Below are 18,388 nucleotides of genomic sequence, written 5' to 3' on the forward strand. Positions count from 1 at the left end.
AGACCTTCCATATACCCTACACATAGGCCCACCAGTTGTTTCTATTTTCTCTCATTGCTTTGTGATTTGCTTACTCTCTGTATGTGTGTATATGAACACAGTTATGTTTTCTTCTCCAACCATTTTAGAGTGAATGGCAGACCGTGTGTCCCATATCCTTAAATATTTCAGTGTGTATACAGCCATAAAAAAGGATGAGTTTGTGTCCTTTGTAGGGACATGGATGCAGCTGGAAACCATCATTCTCAGCAAACTATCACAAGAACAGAAAACCAAATACCGCATGTTCTCACTCATAGGTGGGAATTGAACAATGAGAACACTTGGACACAGGAAGGGGAGCATCACACACCGGGGCCTATTGTGGGGAGGGGGTAGGGGGGAGGGATAGCATTAGGAGATATACCTAATGTAAATGACGAGTTAATGGGTGCAGCACACCAACATGGCACATGTATACATATGTAACAAACCTGCACGTTGTGCACATGTACCCTAGAACTTAAAGTATAATAAAAAAAAAAAAGAGAGAGAACAAGGACATTCTCATATATAACCACAGTATATGTATCAGGACATTTAACAGTAGTATACTACTATTATTCAACCCACATTTGATATTACATTTTCATTAATCATTTCATTATGTCCTTTAGATCTTTCTTTCTTTTTTTTTTTTCTGAGACCGAGTCTTACTCTCTCATCTAGGCTTGAGTGCAATGGCGCAATCTCGGCTCACTGCAACCTCCACCTCCCAGGTTCAAGCGATTCTTCTACCTCAGCCTCCTGAGTAGCTGGGATTACAGGCGCGCGCCACCATGCCCAACTAATTTTTGTATTTTTAGTAGAGATGGTGTTTCACTGTGTTGCCCAGGCTGGTCTTGAACTCCTGAACTCAGGTGATCCACCCACCTTGGCCTCCCAAAATGTTGGGATTACAGGCATGAGCCATTGTGCCCGGTTAGATCTACTTTCTTTGATATAAAATGTATACATTTGAAAGCATAAGCTCAAACTGATTTCTTCAATTCCAGGCCAACGCAACAGTATTCATTCTGGTCTTTCCCTTTCCCATATTTGAATCTTTCTTTCCCCAGCTGTATGAAACCTGGCTCCTATTATTCTCAATATATTTTCTCATTTGCTCAATTCTAGAATACACAGAAAGTAGTTTCAGAATTACTAGAGCATACCACAGTGATACACAGAGTTGCTAACTCGAGTTCAATATTTGTTTACAGTTGTTTTTGGGTTTTGTATTTAGATTGAGAATATGTCATCAGAATACTGTGCTCAAAAGTCATTTGGGTTAGCTCCTCTCCTTGCTCAGGTGTGAACATGCTTTTCATCTGAGATGCAGCTAGATTCGTTTGTTTCTAGTTGTATTCCATTCTAGAGTTCTCCTGCACTCAGTAATTTTTCATAACACGAAGTGCCATGGTCAGTATACCATCTGTACTTGTTATGGTGGAAGTAATCAGTGTAAACACCGTTTTCAGCAATGTGTAGCTAAACTCATCCTAATAACTCTGGGTGTTAATGCCTCTGCCTTCTGAATGTAAATCGGCAGGAGTCCTCAGGCGACAGTTGTGTCAGTCCACACACGGCAGCCTTTGGTCAGCAGGGAGTGTGTGAAGGTGTCTTACTGCTGACTCTGGAGGAGAAGACATTTCCAGAAGATACGTGCTACCCAGATCAAGGTGGTGTCTGTCAGGGCACGTGTGTAGGAGGTGGTCCCTATGCACAAGGCGAAGATGCCAGGATACTCTCATTGGTCAGCGAGACCGAGACGGAGGAAGACCGCTTCAGACAGATGCCCATGGAAGATGAATACACGGACAGGCCCTCCCAGCCCGCAGACCGTTTACTGTTCCTCACTGAGCCTGGAAGCAAATCCACACCTCCTTTCTCTGAACCCCTGGAGGTAGGGGAGAATGACAGTTTAAGCCAGTGCTTCACAGGGACACAGAGCACAGTGGGTTCAGAAAGCTGCAGCTGCGCTGAGCCCCTGTGCGGGACTGATTGGATTCCCACGTCCTCTGAAAACTACTTACAAAAAGAGGTGGACGGTGGCCATTGCCCGCACTGGGCAGCCAGTCCCAGCCCTAACTGGGCAGATGTCTGCACAGGCTGCCGGAACCCCCCTGGGGAGGACTGTGAACCCCTCGTGGGTTCCCCGAAACGTGGACCCTTGCCCCAGTGTGCCTATGGCATGGGCCTTCCCCATGAAGAAGCAGCCGGCAGGACAGAGGCCAGAGACCAGCCCGAGAACGGGACTGATGGGAGGCTCCCAAGCTCGGCAAGGGCAGGCGCCGGGTCTGGAAGCTCCCCTGGTGGCCAGGCCCCTGCATCTGGTAAGTGACTTCCCGGCCTCTCCCTTCTGAGCAGAAGGGCCAGTTCTTGGTACAGGGTTTGGGGGCAGGTATTACAGACCATTTAGGAAGGAGGAAGCTAATGGGAAAACCTCAGCTTGCGCTTTTTCTTTTAATAGGCATTTTTACAGGATGGCTTTGGATTCAGTTCACGCGTTTGGTTATACATTGCACGCAGCACTGTGTGGCTTCATCGTCTACCACTGGGGCAGTTTCTGCATCCATGCATGTCCCATACCCTTTTGCATTCAGGCTTTTCATGATAGGATAAGACCTCAAGCCCCAGCACTGACCCCCAAAAGACAAACTCAACATCGGCCTCAGGACTGGCTGAGCCAAGGCATTCCCTCAGATTTCTGCTTTTTGGTTTTTGTTTTCAAAGCACCTTAGGCCTCTTAAATCTCCCCCAAGAAAGCTCTTATAAATTTTACGGGGACACACAAAATTGTTTAGTTAATCCTTAATTAATTAATATTTATTGTGAATAATGTGTTGATTCTATACCAAATTAATGATACAGTAAAACTCTTTTTAAAAGTTTCATGAGAAAGGCCCCTTTTATAACCACAATGTATCATATATTTATGGAACCAGGCAGATAATTTTAACAATTTAACATCATTATAAAGATGTATCACTGCAACACTGCCTGAGCATGAACAACCTACCAATTATAATATTGTAACTTTTTTCCATGAGGGTAGAACACCATCTGTTTTATTGTGTAGTTACAAAGGACTTTGCAGCTGATAGTGAGGGCTCTGGCTCTGAGAATTATCTGTCATTTGAAGGGTCAGTGCTCTCTCTGAGAATCTTTCGAAAGCTATAGACACTCCCTCCAGAAAAACGAATATATGGATATATACTATTTAAGGGGCTTCACAGAATCCTCCAACTCATGATTTTCAAAAGGCCCATTCATAGGCCGCCCTTCTCCAGAGATGTTTTTTCTTCTCTGCTTCTTTATTTAGACTGCAAGTGGTGCTAGCAGCCGGTCTTTGAATTGTTTTATAACCCTGAGGTAGCTAGATCTGTGCCTTAAACACAGATAGTGTTTTGCCTCGTGGTAATGATAGTTCCTGGCTTTAATCTGTTCCTCAAGCTTGTGGTTTTGCTGCAGCTACATAGATTTACCGATGTATAAATTCAGTAATAGTAATTCTCAGTCAAACAGAAAGGAGGAGATATGTTTGGGGATATTTTTCAAAGAACTGGTATGTTTTCTTCTCAGAAGATCTCAGAATTATTATTATTATTTTAAGATTGTAAGGAATCTCCATGACTGGGCTTTGCTGTTCGTTTGCATTGATTGATTGATTGATTGATTAGTTGATTGATTTAGAGACCAAATCTCACTCTGTCGCCCAGGCTGGAGTACAATGGCACGATCTCGGCTCATTGCAACCTCCACCTCCTGGGTTCAAGCAGTTCTCCTGCCTCAGCCTCCAGAGTAGCTGGGACTATAAGCGCATGCCACCACACCCAGCTAATTTCTATATTTTCAGTAAAGATGGGTTTTTTCCATGTTGGCCAGGCTGGTCTCAAACTCCTGACCTCAGGTGATCCACTTGCCTTAGCCTCCCAAAGTGCTGGGATTGCAGGCGTGAGCCACTGCGCCTGGCCCGGTCTATTTCTTTTCTCTCCGTTTATTGTCTTCCCCCTGGTTGTGGAGACAGACAGTTCCCTGGGCTGTGGGGAGCGAGAAAGCTGACGTTCTGTCTCTGGCGGCAGCCAGGTCCTGACCGCACTGTCAGGGCAGACCGGTTTTTCAGTGGGTGACACCAGGAAGATGACGTTGCCACTGTGTGAAAATCAGCAGCAGTTCTTGGAAGAACAGCGTTGGCCAGATTTAAAGAGAGAGAGAGATACATGGATCTTTTAATGCCATAAAACAAAAAGCCCGATCTTTGCTCTCCTGTAAGAGTCAAAACAGTAGCCTAGTCTGTTTTTCATCATCTTTTCTTTCTCTAGCACTAAACCATCTAGGGATGGAGAAAAGGAATAAAAAGTGTGTCATCAACTAAGTGGTGTTAATTTGCAAAAAGTTTACACTGCTTTTTCTGTCTTCGTCTGGTGCTTAGCCATGCAAAACATCCGTAGAGAGTCTGCCCGTGGCCGACGCCAGCAAGCGGTCCAAATTCATTTTCGCCTGAGGAGAGGCAGCAGCCAGATTGATTTTGGAGGCTGTGCTATTCTCTCCACAATTACTTCTCCATGAACAGGCCTTATGGCTTCTGGTCAGAATAGTACTTTCTCATTCTTGTTTTTGTAGTTTTTAAAAAAGTCACAATTCACATTCTATAAAATGCGTGAAAGAGGATGGAGCTTAGGTGAGCCATCCCACAGAGGCCTTATCCTGGGGTCCCCTCAGCGCCCCTGTGCTCTCAGGACTCTTGCTGATGTGGCATTTTTTAAGGGTTTTTTGGATTTTTATATGAGCGTATTTTTTGTTTGTTTTTGCTTACAATCACATCAAACTGTTTCTGTAGAAATGACAGTGACTGGGGACTTTTTCTTTAGGGAAGGGTATCTGCTGTCCCAGCATCTTTGTGAGGAGAATGATGACTTTTCAGACAGCTCCACAAGTGCAGACAACTTTAAAAAATATAATACCCAGTGCTGTTAAGGCTATTTTAGCCATATGATAAGTCCTAAGAAGCAAGGAGAATGATTAGCAAAGATCAGTGAAGAGGGAAGCATACTTCTGGTTATGTCTCAAATAACCGTGCCTTAATTTAGGTCTGAAGTTACGCCTAATCCTGATGACGTCACGGTTGCCTTGGTTACAAGCCCTCTCACCTGGAGACTGGCTCATTCTCACTGTGCCCCTAGAGAGTTATTTCATGTGAAAGAAACCATAACTGCTTGTGATTAATATGTCTGTTGGTGGCTGGTGGCTTGGTTTTGGCTCCCGAAGCCACTGGTTAGTTTCAGTCACTTCTGAGCTGGAGAAAGTTAGGGTGGTCTTTTTTTTTTTTTTTTTTTTTATCCTTTAAAAATGATTTTGCTTTTTAATTATTTCAACTTTTATCATAGATTCAGGTTACACGTGCAGGTTTGTACCCGGTATATTGTATGATGCTGAGGTTTGGGGTTTGATTGATCCCGTCACCCAGGCAGTGAGCACGGTATCTTCAGTCCTTGTTTCTCTCCCTCTCTCCCCTGCCTAGTTAGGAGTCCCTAGTGTCTATTGTTGCCATCTTTATGTCCATGAATACCCACTTTTAGCTTCCACTTATAAGTGAGAACATGCAGTGTTTGGTTTTCTGTTTCTGTATTAATTTGCATAGGATAATGGCCTCCAACTGCATCCATGTTGCTGCAGAGGACATGATTTCCTTCTTTTTCTATGGCTGCAAACAATTCTTGATGAACACTGAATACCTATTTGTTTTTCAATTAAACCTTTATTGAAGGTCCACGGAACCACAGAGACTTGAAAAAGCCTGAAAAACAAGTAGGGATTAATGCCAGGGTGTGGACCATGTGAAAAGGAATCAATCATTTGAGAAATCCAGGCCTTCCACAGCCTGCCCCCTCTCTCTGACCTGCAGCCTGTTGTTTGTAATGAATCTTGGGGACTTTTTCCCCTGCCTGGATACTCTCACACCCTATCAACACCCCAGCTCTAGGCAGCCACAACCAGTTAGTAGGAATTCTGGCTGGGTGCAGTGGCTCACGCCTGTAATCCCAGCACTTTGGGAGGCTGAGGTGGGTGGATCACTTGAGGTCAGGAGTTCAAGACCATCCTGACCAACATGGGGAAGCCCCATCTCTACTAAAAATACAAAAAAAATTAGCTGGGCCTGGTGGCACGCGCCTGTAATCCCAGCTACTTGGGAAGCTGAGGCAGGAGAATTGCTTGAGCCTGGGAGGCGGAGGTGATCTGAGATCTTGCCAATGCACTCCAGCCTGGGCAACAGAGCAAGACTCTGTATCAAAAAAAAAAAAAAAAAAAAGTGGGGGGGCGGTGAATTCTCATAGCCTAATCTTTCTAGTATCTCAAAATGTTAAGTGAATGGATGCTTATACATTCATTCATTCATCCATTGAGGAATAAATAGATGAACATGAGACCACTGTATCTTGTTTGTTCCCCGAAGTCACTCTCAGCCTCCCAGTTCTTTGGTCTGCTCTAGGGAGCTGAAGAAGGAGGGGCATGGAAGGGCTGGCACTGACTGCCCTGGGCTCACCCAGTGTCCTGGGCAGAAGAGGCAGAAATGACAGAGCACAGGTGACCTGGTTCATCCTAGCAGCATAGACTCTCCAAGGCCATCACCTGGGAGCCAGGAACACGGGACAGTGAAGACCTACCTGACCCCTCATCCTCCCCTGTCCTCCATCTCCATCCCTGGTCCCACTATCTCCTGAAATGACTGTTGTTGACCATCCATTTCCATTCTGAGAGTATAGAAAAAGATTTTCCTATCCAAACTTACCTCCTCTCCTTTCTTCCCCTCCAGCAGAGGACAGCCTTCTCGCTTTCTTCACACTCTTGTTAGAATGCCATTTACCACCTTGCATATCACTTTCAGCTAAATCTCATAAAGGCAGATATGGTTCATTGGCCCTGAATCTTGAAGTTAAAATAGATATTTCATAATTAGGTTATTTGGTGATAATATTCAGCTTTCATTGCTGTAAAACGTCAATGCACTATTTCAAAAGATACGAAAAATGTGGTCACTGTATATACTCTGCTTCATTTCGTCCTGCCTTCCTTCTTTCTGCACTGATAGGGCTCATTTTGGAAGGCTTTGGTCTGTAAGACTTTCTAAGTAATTGTCAAGCATGATTCAGAATGGAAGTATTAAATACTGTTTCCCTTCCCTTATCATCACATACCCAGTTTCTTCTAAATGCCTGAAACAGAACTTACATTTCCATAAAAAGGAAAATCACATGAGAAGCATATGGGTTAAATATAAAATAAGTTTTTTAAAAAATTCCAAAAGAACCCAATGTAGCCTGGGTAGTTTGAGTGTATTTGTGTATATTTTTAGTTCTCTTCCTTGGAAGAAAATCTACATGACAATTTGGTGGTATTATTTGGCATAGTTCTTGTGATTTAATATTCATATGTTAGGCATTTTAAACAGCATAATAAGCTTTTGAGAAGAAAAGTGTGCATTATCTTGCTTAAAAATGTAAATTCTGTCAGGGATTGTGTTCTTAGAACTAAGTTTGTTCTTTCTGCCTGAGAAATACAAATTCCACGGAGCCTGCTCTGTCAAGCATGGACCAAGTAGAAGCATCGTTCTGATTATGATGGGAGACATTATTGATTCATTGTTTCTGTTGACTTACTTGCTATTTTTAACACTCTCAAGTTACCTAAACATTTTTCTGGTTAAGTCACATTAAATATTAATGTTAAGTCAACTAATCCATTTTTTTTTTACGCTTTCTTTTAGACAGGGTTTGGCTCTATTACCCAGGCTGGAGAGCAGTGGCATGATCTTGGCTCACTGCAGCCTCCACCCCCAGGCTCAAGCCATCCTCCCATCTCAGCCTCCCTTGTAGCTGGGACAACAGGCCTGTACCACCACAGCCTGATAATTTTTGTGGGTTTTTTTTTATTTTTATTTTTTAGAGACTGGGTTTCGTCATGATGCCCAGGCTGGTCTCGAACTCCTGAGCTCAAACGGATCCATACACCTAGGCCTCCCAAGGTGTGTAGTCCCAGCCACTCAGGAGGCTGAGGTGGGAGGACAACCAAGCCTAGGAGGTCAGGACTGCAGTGAACTGTGTTCACGCCACTGCACTCCAGCCTGGGTGATTAAGCAAGACCCTTTCTCAAAAAAAACAAAACAAATGTCTGATTGTGAAGCTTGTACCCTAACCCACTGCACTGTCTGGGATTACAGGGGTGATCCTCCACACCCTGCCAACTAATCCATCTTAACTGTTAGAAACACTTCCAAATTCCCATATTTACTAAAACTTCCCACGTCATTCTGGCTTTCAAACCATACTTTAGGGTAGCCTTCAAATTCCGTCAGTCATATGGTGTTCAGAGACCTGTAAGATTGGTGCGATAGCCTGAAGGTTACAGTTTTATCAGTGGTATTATAGACGTTAGTCACCAGGTGCTAAGTGTTTTGTGCGTATCATCTTCTTATTCCTCACCGAAATTCTATGGGACAAGTTCCTGGCCCAGGATCATGCAGCTAGTAAGCAACAAAGCCATGCTTCAGGTATCTGATTGCAGGCCAGGGCACCGTGGCTCCCACCTGCAACCCCAGTACTTCGGGAGACCAAGGTGGGAGGATCTCTCAAACCCAGGAGTTCAGGACCAGTCTTGGCAACAGTGGGACCTCTTCTCTACAAAAATTTTTAAAAATTAGATATGGTAGCGTGTACCTGCAGTCCCAGTCACTCGGGGAGGCTGAGGTAGGATGATCACCTGAGCCCAGGAGATCAGGGCTGCAGTGCAACCTTAAACCACCGCACTGTCTTCTCTTAAGTCAGTGCAAGTGATTTCATTTATTTACTGTGCCTTGGAGAATCCTCAGTGTGTCACAGAATAGGGACAGGCACAGTCTTGGCATCATTGGCTGCTCTGGCTGAGGGAGAGGCAGTAGCTAGGCCTGGCCTGGCCCAGAGGGTTCCACAGGAGGGACAGCAGGATGCACAGTGTGTGATGGTCCCCTGGTTATGGTGAGACCCCTCTCTTCTGCCAGTTGTCTCAGGATGTTACCATTTTTGCTATCACTTTCCTTTGTGGGGAAAGCCTTTTCTTCCACGTGCTTCAAACTTTATCTTTTTTTTTTTTTGGCAAGCAAAATAAATGTCAGATAAAGGTCAGAGGCAGCCTCGAAGGGGAACACTGTCAGAAAGGGATCCCGAGGAGAGGAGGCAAGAGGGGAGTAACAGGGCCTGATTTGGCTTAATGGACTAACAATGCCTACCAAAAAACCTCTGGTCTTCATGATTTTAATGTAAACTATTTTTTACAGCAGTTTTAACTTCATAGGAAAATTGAGGGGCAGGCACAGAGATTTCCTGTATTCCTCCTGCCTCCCACACATGCACAGCCTCCCCCACTAGAATGGTACATTTGCTGCAGTCGATGAGTCCACATTGACACGTTGGGGTCCACTCTTTGTGTTGTATGTTCTGTGGGTTTGGACTAATGTATCCTGGCATGCATCCACCGTGATAGTCTCATACAGAGTAGTCTCACTGCCCTGCAAATCCTCCGTGCTCGACTTACTCACCCCTCCCTTTCTCCGAACTCCTGGCAACTCCTGATCTTTCTCCTGCCTCCATAGTTTTGCCTCGTCCAGAATGCCATAGAGTTGGAATCACACATTCTATAGCCTTTTCAGATTGGCTTTGTTTACTCAGCATTATGAATCTAAGTTTCCTCCATATCTTTTCATGGCTTGATAGCTCTTTTCTTTTTAACACTGAATAATATTCCATTGTGTGGACAGACATGGGGGATTTGTTTATCCATTCATTTACTGAAGGACTCTTGGCTGCTTCCAAGTTTTGGCAATTATGACTACAGCTGCTGTAAACATGTGTGTGCAGATTTTTGTGTGGACATAAGTTTTCAATTCCTTTGGGTAAATCCCAAAGAGTATGATTGCTGGATCATATGTGAAGCGTATGTTTAGTTTTGTAAGAAGTCACCAAACTGTCTTCCAAAGCAACTGTACTCTTTTGCATTCCCAGCAGCCAAGGAAACGAGTTCCTGCCACCCGCCCCCATGCTCACCAGCATTTGGTGGTGTCAGGGTTCTGGATCCGAGCCGTTCTAATAGGTGTGTAGTGGTGTCTCACTGTTGCTTTAATTCTCACTTCCTTGATGACATATGACGTGGAGCATCTTTTCATATGCCTGTTTGCCATCTGGATATCTTCGGTGAGGTGTCTGTTAAGGCCTTGGGTCCATTTTTATCGGGTTGTTTGTTTTCTTATTGTTGAATTTTAAGAGTTCCTTATTTATTTTGGGAAATAGTCCTGTATCAGATATGGCTTTTGCAAACATTTTCTTCCAGTCTGTGGCTTGTTTCTTCATTCTCTTAAGCCTCAGATCTTTTTAGGCCATCTTGGGTAATCCTCATCTGAACCATCCCTCCCCTTTTCATACTCCCTTACTAGCCACCAGCAAGGGAGAGTTCCCTGCTAACTGCAGAGGTCCCCGTTGAGTTTCTCGGCATTCAGTGGGAAGAGTTCCCCTCCTGGGATACACATCAACTGCAGAAACCATAGCAACCACGTTGAAAAGGAGACCCACAGCACCCACCTGATTATACAGCTGCCAACACGGTGACCTATGGATGTCACCATCGCAGATCAGATGTGAACTCTCTGATGTGAACAACTAATCTGTTCTGCAATACAGAAAGCAAATGGTAAGGAATTCTTACTTTTAGCAAGGACAGTTCAGGACTGAGGTATCTTATTAGATAAGGATATTACCAACTAATTCTAAGCCTTGATCTACTCTGGTGCTACATTCAACTCACAGCAGACTTGCGTGATGAGAAATGAGACTGTGGGGTTTAGCGTAGAATTATACAGATGAGTGTTCTAACCGAAGACAAGCATCATGATTGAGGACTTCAGCAGAGCAAACAGAAGTTGGTTAGATTTCCAGAGAAAGTGCCCTTTCAGTCTTCAAGACACATTGAGATCCTCTAGCAAGACAGGGATGGAAAGATAATAGTACTATTCAGTGTATTTCATGAATCTCTGTGTCCTTGGGAGTTCCGTGAGCACTGATATTACTTTCTGGGAGGAGGAATGCCACCTTTGCACCTGTGACTGCTTCTTTCCTAGCAGTTTCAAATCTATCGTCTTGTTTGACCCTTATGCTGTCCTACTGGATATTCATGTGCTCATTTGTTCATTTATTTAACAAATGCATATTATTAACATGTGCTTGCTCCACGCAGTTGCACACCGCCAGGCCAGCACAGCTTGATTCAGATCGGGAGAGCTAGGTGGTTTGTCCCAAACTCTCACCACTAGTGAGGGCCAAGTCTCAGGACAAGACCCAAGAGCTTCTAGACCCCTGTTCTCTCCTCTGCCCCACATTTCTGCCCCTCCTGAATTCAGGCAGCCATTAAGACCTCCATCCCTCTAGTCACCACTTATTCACCTCTGCTCTTCAGAGACTGAAACACCACGATGACATTGATGTCATTAGTTTGCTTTCCGGTGAATCTGGATTATGACACACCATGGGAAAAGAAAGCTGTTCAGCAGTTTTCATTCTTGAAACAGTGTCAGTCAGTAGAGGGGGAAAATCCCAACCAGAGAAACCTGGCGTGCTCACATGCAGAGCACCTGCAAGCTGGTGTTTGTGATGCAGCCAACCTGGCCTGGAGAGAGTGCTTAGTCAATTCTGCATGGAGAGTGTTGCTTCTGTTACTGTTATTATTGCAGTAGGTACTCAAACTGTCTCCACTCAACCCACAGATTAACCCACACCCACCCAGGAAGCTGACTGAAGCCCATAGCACACTGGTTATTCACAACTCGTGAGTCACTCTAGAATACCCAGACCCTTCTGCTCCTACCTGCTGAATGGCCATGTTATCTAAAGTCCATGGGTGCTCCCAATTCTGTGAGTGTGAGCTGATCTTGTCATTTAAAACGTTAACTATTATGTTAACTGTCAAGAAAAAAAATGGGTTTGATAATCATGATTATTTCTGTGAAAACTATTGAATATTGGGATGATTCGGGGAATGAATTGCTAAAACCTTTGTGGTATTGAAGTTGAGGTGAATGAGACAACTGTGAAAGGTGGAAGGAAGAAAACTCTAGAAGAGACTGCTTTTTGGCAAGTGACTTTTGGTTCTCATTCCATGTTAAAGAACCCGAAACTCGAAATTGTAGGTAAAGCATTCAAGATCCAGTTGGTACAATCAGTAGACCCATCCGCAAAGGACAGGCCCCAGTTTTCCATCAGAAAGTCGGTGTTTCGCAGCGAGTGGTGGGTGGCTTGAATATAGGAAAACATGTCACAGGATTGGGATTTCAGAAGCATAAGTGGATGACTTCTACAGCTCAGTTCTACTGAGTTGTAATAGAGAAAATTAGTAGAGAAAATCTGATTAGCAAACACTTCTGGAATATTGAAAAATGTCCAACTCATAAGATGTTACTTCCGAAAATGGTAGTGCTAGATTATAGCCTCAATGGGGAAAGTTCCCAGAGTAGGGCTCCTAAGAGCTGCCCATGTCTTCAGGACTGGTGACATAACTGGCATAGCCCAGTGAAAATGAAAAATTTCCCCCTTTTGCAAAAATTAATAAGAATTTCATGATGACAATAAAGCATTTAACCCAGCGTGGAGCTCTGCAGAGCATAAGGCCTTGTGCAGCTGCACAGGCCCATGGAGACCACTCTGCTGCCACTTAAGAATTGCCGCGTATTGTGATTGGCAGATCAGTATAACTTTTGTAAAAAAGTTTAGCATATCTCTCAAGAGTCACCATGCATGGACTTGACCGAAGGTTGTTTTTGTCATTAATTGTAGCTTCATTAAAGAAACACTTGAAGAATAAACTTGTTTGAGAATCTCCTTAATCTTTCTAGGTAACTGTCCTTTACATCTTAATGGTCAGGAATTTTTTCTTTCTTTTTTTTTTTCAAGACAGAGTCTCGCTCTGTCGCCCAGGCCGGAGTGCAGCGGCCTGATCTCGGCTCACTGCAAGCCCCGCCTCCTGGATTCATGCCATTCTCTTGCCTCTGCCTCCCAAGTAGCTGTGACTACAGGCGTGTGCCACCACACCTAACTAATGTTTTTGCATTTTTCATAGAGACAGGGTTTTACCATGTTGCCCATCTGGTCTCCAACTGCTGGGCTTAAGCATTCGCCCACTTTGGCCTCCCAAAGTGCCAGGTTTACAGGTGTGAGCCACTGCACTCAGTCCCCCAACAATAATATTCTTGGTTCAGTCCATGAAACAAAGGATTCTGAAATGTTTAGATATTTTACTTACGCAAAAGGGTTTGAGGTCCATCTGAAAAAAGAAAACAAAAATGAATATAGGTGCTACAGAATATTTAGGTTATCAGTATCAAAGATACTGTTTGCCATGGAGCAATGGCATGGAATGAAATTCTCAAGATGAAAGACTTTACACAAACCATAGGTTTTACCTGGGTTCAGACTCATCAAAGGTTCTCACAAGAAAAAAGTAAACAACAATGGATTCATGTTGATTTGTTGAAAAATAAAATTTAAAATGGTAGAGAAATAATATATACCATGACATAAGCAGATAGATCAGTGAGGAAGATAAAGAAGAGATGAGAGCAAATTCAAAACCATAAATCAATCATGCAGTGGCTGGAGACGTCCTCTGTGTAGTTTCACATGATACTGAAGAACAACGGAACCAGCAGGCAATGATGATGTAGTGAGAACACCTCATGATGGATGGTTTTGCATTTAATCTCATCTCTTCTTTATCCTCTTCATAGATGTATCTGTTTGTGTCATGGTGTATATTAAAACTAGAGGAACTAGGTCAAGAGTAATCGTACGTCTAAGCAACTTTAAATTGCTTATGTTATTAAATAAACATGGTATGTTTTTAATCAGAATAGAATTTTCATTGTATGTACATTTTTTAAAATGGAATGTCCCATTCCATGTACTTTTTATTTTTCACTTTCACTTTTTCTATTAATGAAGTAGTGATTTCTCAAATAGGAAGACTTAACTGTGTTGCTATGTCTACTTGTCTGTTGCTGCTACGGTAGCAGCCTTTTTATTAGCACTTGGTCAGCAGTTGCTGTGTTACTTAAAAATGTCATCTTATAAGTTCATATCTTAAACTTCTTTTTTACCTAAAACATATACCTTATATTTACACACCAATTATGTTTTAGTATAAGCCTGTATGTACTGGCTGATTATAGTTTCCTGAGCCCCCCACCTGTTTTTTTTTTTTTTTTTTTTTTTTTTTTTTTTTTTTTTTTTTGAGACGGAATCTTGCTCTTGTCGCCCAGGCTGGAGTGCAGTGGCATGATCTTGGCTCACTGCAACCTCTGCCTCTCGGATTCAAGCAATTCTCCTACCTCAGCCTCTTGAGTAGCTGGGGTTGTATTTTTAGTAGCCATGGGGTTTCGCTGTGTTGGCCAGGCTGGTCTTGAACTCCTGACCTCAGGTGATCTACCTGCCTCGGTCTCCCAAACTGCTAGGATTACAGGGGTGAGCCACCATGCCCGGCCTCCTGAGCCCTTTTTACATTAACCATACCACCTAATTTCCAGTTTCTATTTCTTCAGTGTGAAATGAGAAGTTACAAGTATTTGAGAGCAAAATCCTTCCGGACTTTTACTATTTCTTTTTCCTGTTCTTTTTCTTCCTTTCTCACTTCTCTGTAGCCCTGGGAACCGTCTCATTGTCATATTTGTGTTCTCGAATATTTTGAGTGATAATGTCGGTGCTGTATATTTTGTTTTGGTTTTCTGTGGGGTGAGTGGAACCAGCTTGCTTCTGCGCCGCCATTTTGAAACCAGAAGTCCTTCCTTTTTCTTTTTTCATAGTTTCCTTGCCTACACCACCACACCAGTTGAACAGTTTGTGGTGGTGGTTTCATTTTGTTTGTGTATGTGTGTGTGTGTGCGCGCGCGTGTGTTTTTCAGTAATTCACTTTTATTTGGGTCCTTGCAAAGCATTCACTGTAGTTTTTATAGAAACATTTCCCATTTTTTCTCACTAATATTTCACTGCTTTGCCCAATATTTAATTAAATTTCCTGACGAGTTTATCTGGTGACAACAGACTTGAGAAGGAACTTGGTAAGTGGTGGGAGCAGAAGGGCATAGATACAGTGGTGAGTAGACCCTCACTGGAGTTCGCTGTGTGTCTGGCAGTGTGTGGAGAGGGGGTGGAGAATGTGCTGGGTAGGTGGTAAACAGGAATGGCAGCGGGCCTCCCCCATTGGGGGTTCTTAGACAAGTCCTGCCACTGCCCGTCTTGGAGGACATCCCACACAACTGCCTATGGGAGAAACAGCATAAGGCACAGACCTCCTTCCAGGACTTTGGATTTGTTGCTCATACTTGAAATCCTTGTGTTTTCATGGGCTTTTCCTTGTGTTTTGGTCTTGGCTTCTCTAGAGGTACCCAGTGGGTCAGGGGAAGGCTCCGCAAAGGAATTTCCTACCTGCCTATCGGTATTTTAGGCCATCCAAAACATGCCTTCCAAATTTGAGGAAAATCTCATATGGAGTGGTAACAAAAACTTCATTTTATTCGTATGAATTATTACTAAGCTGAGTCACAATGGAGAAGAAAAAGGTAGTGAATCATGAGGAGCCATTCTGACATTCCTGGCCCCTGATCAAATGGAAGGATTCTGTTTGTGATGCTGAGTGTTGGGGCGTTTCTAGATCTGCTTGGTTTGTGGTACTTTCCTAGACCAACGACTAGGAAATTTCTGTCTTTAAAATGGAAGAATCATAAGAGCTAGGAGATTTCCTAACATTTGTTGGGCTTTCTGTTTGTTTTTCAAAACGTCCGCTGCTTAAAGACTGGCCACATCTAGTCACCCACAAAGAAATGATGATAGAACCCCCTAGGGACAAAACACCCTTCAGAGTTCAGAGGGGAAAAGTGATTTATAGGACTTTTTTTTTTTTCCATTTTAGTTTTGTGAATCTCCTTTGTTTCCGGAAGTAATTTTTTTGAATGTTAAGGAAATTGATTAATCACTACTGAAAGTTGAGCCCACATGGCCCCATGATCCTCCAGGGCTGAGCCGTTAGGGACCAGGAGGAACCAAGGCACGCAGGGTGACAGGGCTTCAGATGTGAGTCCAGAGAGGAGAGCAGACTGAGGTCTCCTCCCTTAGCTGTGCTTGTTCTGTGTTGAAAACACACACACACACACACACACACACACACTCTCTCTCTCTCTCTCTCTTTTGTAACATTTGAATCTCGTCTGTGATTCTGTAATCCTGGTGTGCTCTCTTGCCAGTATCCCAGAGTCCCACATCACAGGCAAATGGTAAAGCATGAGGCTGCCCCTAGGCTTGCTCATTTCTCATCTCTTCTTCTCCCCTCCTTTCCTGTTCCTCTTCTCCTCCTCCTCTTCCTCTCCTCCTCCTCTTTCTCCCCTCCTTCTCCTCCCCCTTCCTCTCTCCTTCCTCTTCCTCTACCCTTTCTTCCTCTCCTCCTCTTCTTCCTCGCCCTCTCCTCTTCCTCGCCCTCTCTTCCCCCTTCCCCCCTACCTCTTCCACTCCTTTTCCTCCTCTTTTCCTCTCCCGCCTCTTCTCTTTACTTCTTTTGTCTTTTTTCTCTTTTCTCTTCTCCTCCTCTCTTCTCTGCCCCGCCCTCCTCCACCTCAGTGGGCCTGGAGGGTGACAGCGTGGTTCCCTGTGGCCCGGGGCTGTGGGAAGCCGGGAAGCCGCCCTCCACTCCTCTCGGGAGACCCGTCCTCCGGGCGCTGACTCACCCTCCCCGTGTTCTCCCTTCCTCTCCCGGCAGGAAATGTGACTGGAAACAGTAACTCCACGTTCATCTCCAGCGGGCAGGTGATGAACTTCAAGGGCGACATCATTGTGGTCTACGTCAGCCAGACCTCGCAGGAGGGCGCTGCGGCGGCGGCGGAGCCCGTGGGCCGCCCGGTGCAGGAGGAGACCCTGGCGCGCCGCGACTCCTTCGCGGGGAACAGCCCGCGCTTCCCGGACCCTTGCGGCGGCCCCGAGGGGCTGCGGGAGCCGGAGAAGGCCTCGCGGCCGGTGCAGGAGGAGGGCGGGGCCAAGGCTTGAGCGCCCCCCGTGGCCCCAGCGCCGACCAGCGCCGACCACCCAGGGATCGATCGGTACAGTCGAAGAAGACCACCGGGCATTCTCCGCCCACCTTGCCCTCCAGGAAATGGGCTTTTCAGCAAGTGAATTGATGAGGACTCTCCCCAGGCCCACGGATGCTCAGCAGCTCCCCTGCACTGGGGCAGATGCCTCCCCTGCCGCCCCTCAAACTCGCAGCAGTAATTTGTGGCACTATGACAGCTATTTTTATGACTATCCTGTTCTGTGGGGTCTGTGTTTTCCCCCCATATTTGTATTCCTTTTCATAACTTGATATCTTTTCCCCCTCTTTTTTAATTTAAAAGGTTTTTCTCCACAAAGAAATTATGCTAAAGGTGAGGGTCTCTTTCTTTTCTTTTGCGTTTTTTTTTGTGTTTTGTGTTTTTGTTTTTGTTTTGGCAACCTGGCTCTGGCCCAGGTTGGAGTGCAGTGGTGCGATCATAGCCCAGTGCAGCCTCTAACTCCTGGGCTCAAGCAATCCAAGTGATCCTCCCACCTCAACTTCCGGAGTAGCTGGGATCACAGCTGCATGCCATGCCCAGATTCTCCCCCTCCCCCGCACCGAGACAGGGTCCCACCACGTTACCCAGGCTGGTCTCAAACTCCCCAGCGAAAGCAGTCCTCCAGCCTCGGCCTCCCAAAGTACTGGGATTACAGGCGTGAGCCCGCACGCTGGCCTGCTTTACATATTTTCTTTTGTGCCCCTTCTCACAGTGTTTTGGAGATGACTTTCCCTGTATGTGTTCATTGTAAGCACTTTAGGGAAAAGGCTAAACATGTGAGGCCCGGATATAGTTGCTGGGAACATGTGGTGGGACTTCCATATTCTGAAAAATGTTCTGTATTCTCATTTTTCTAAAAGAAAGAAAAAAGGAAACCCTATTTTTTTCTCCTGAATGTTTTTAAGTTTGTGTCGGTCCTTAAGCAGAACTAAGCTCAGTATGTGACCTTACCCCCTAGGTGGTTAATTTTTCCACGCTGGCAGAGGCACTCAGGTACTTGGTAACCAAATTTCTAAAACTCCAAGTTACTGCGGCTTGGCATTCTTATTCTAGAGGTCTCTCTGGAAAAGATGGAGAAAACGAACACGACATGGGGCTCCTGGAAAGAAAGGGCCAGGGAAGTTCAAGGAAGAATAAAGTTGAAATTTTAATTTGCATTTTCTTTGTCTAGATAAGAATAGCATAAATGGATCCTCTTTTATTCGTACATAATCGTGCATCTGT

General features: G+C 44.6%; 1 protein-coding gene and 1 long non-coding RNA gene across 2 annotated transcripts in view; one reads left to right on the forward strand and one right to left on the reverse strand.

The window, feature by feature from the left end:
- TNFRSF11A (TNF receptor superfamily member 11a) overlaps positions 1–17,476 on the forward strand; it is a 61,631-nt gene extending 44,155 nt beyond the window's left edge. Inside the window, exons 9-10 of the mRNA XM_003914449.5 lie at positions 1,571–2,354; positions 16,840–17,476. Coding sequence (XP_003914498.2) covers positions 1,571–2,354; positions 16,840–17,123 — 1,068 coding nt within the window. The 3' untranslated portion in view covers positions 17,124–17,476. The remainder of the gene's footprint in view (positions 1–1,570; positions 2,355–16,839) is intronic.
- LOC103879782 lies at positions 9,953–16,921 on the reverse strand. The gene is made up of 3 exons (XR_002518737.2): positions 16,808–16,921; positions 13,339–13,359; positions 9,953–10,716 (listed from the first exon to the last, which is right to left on the reverse strand). It is a non-coding gene; the product is annotated as an uncharacterized LOC103879782 (long non-coding RNA).
- Positions 17,477–18,388: the final 912 nt, after the last annotated feature.

The sequence above is a fragment of the Papio anubis genome, chromosome 19 (assembly GCF_008728515.1).
Source record: "Papio anubis isolate 15944 chromosome 19, Panubis1.0, whole genome shotgun sequence".
NCBI lineage: Eukaryota > Metazoa > Chordata > Mammalia > Primates > Cercopithecidae > Papio > Papio anubis.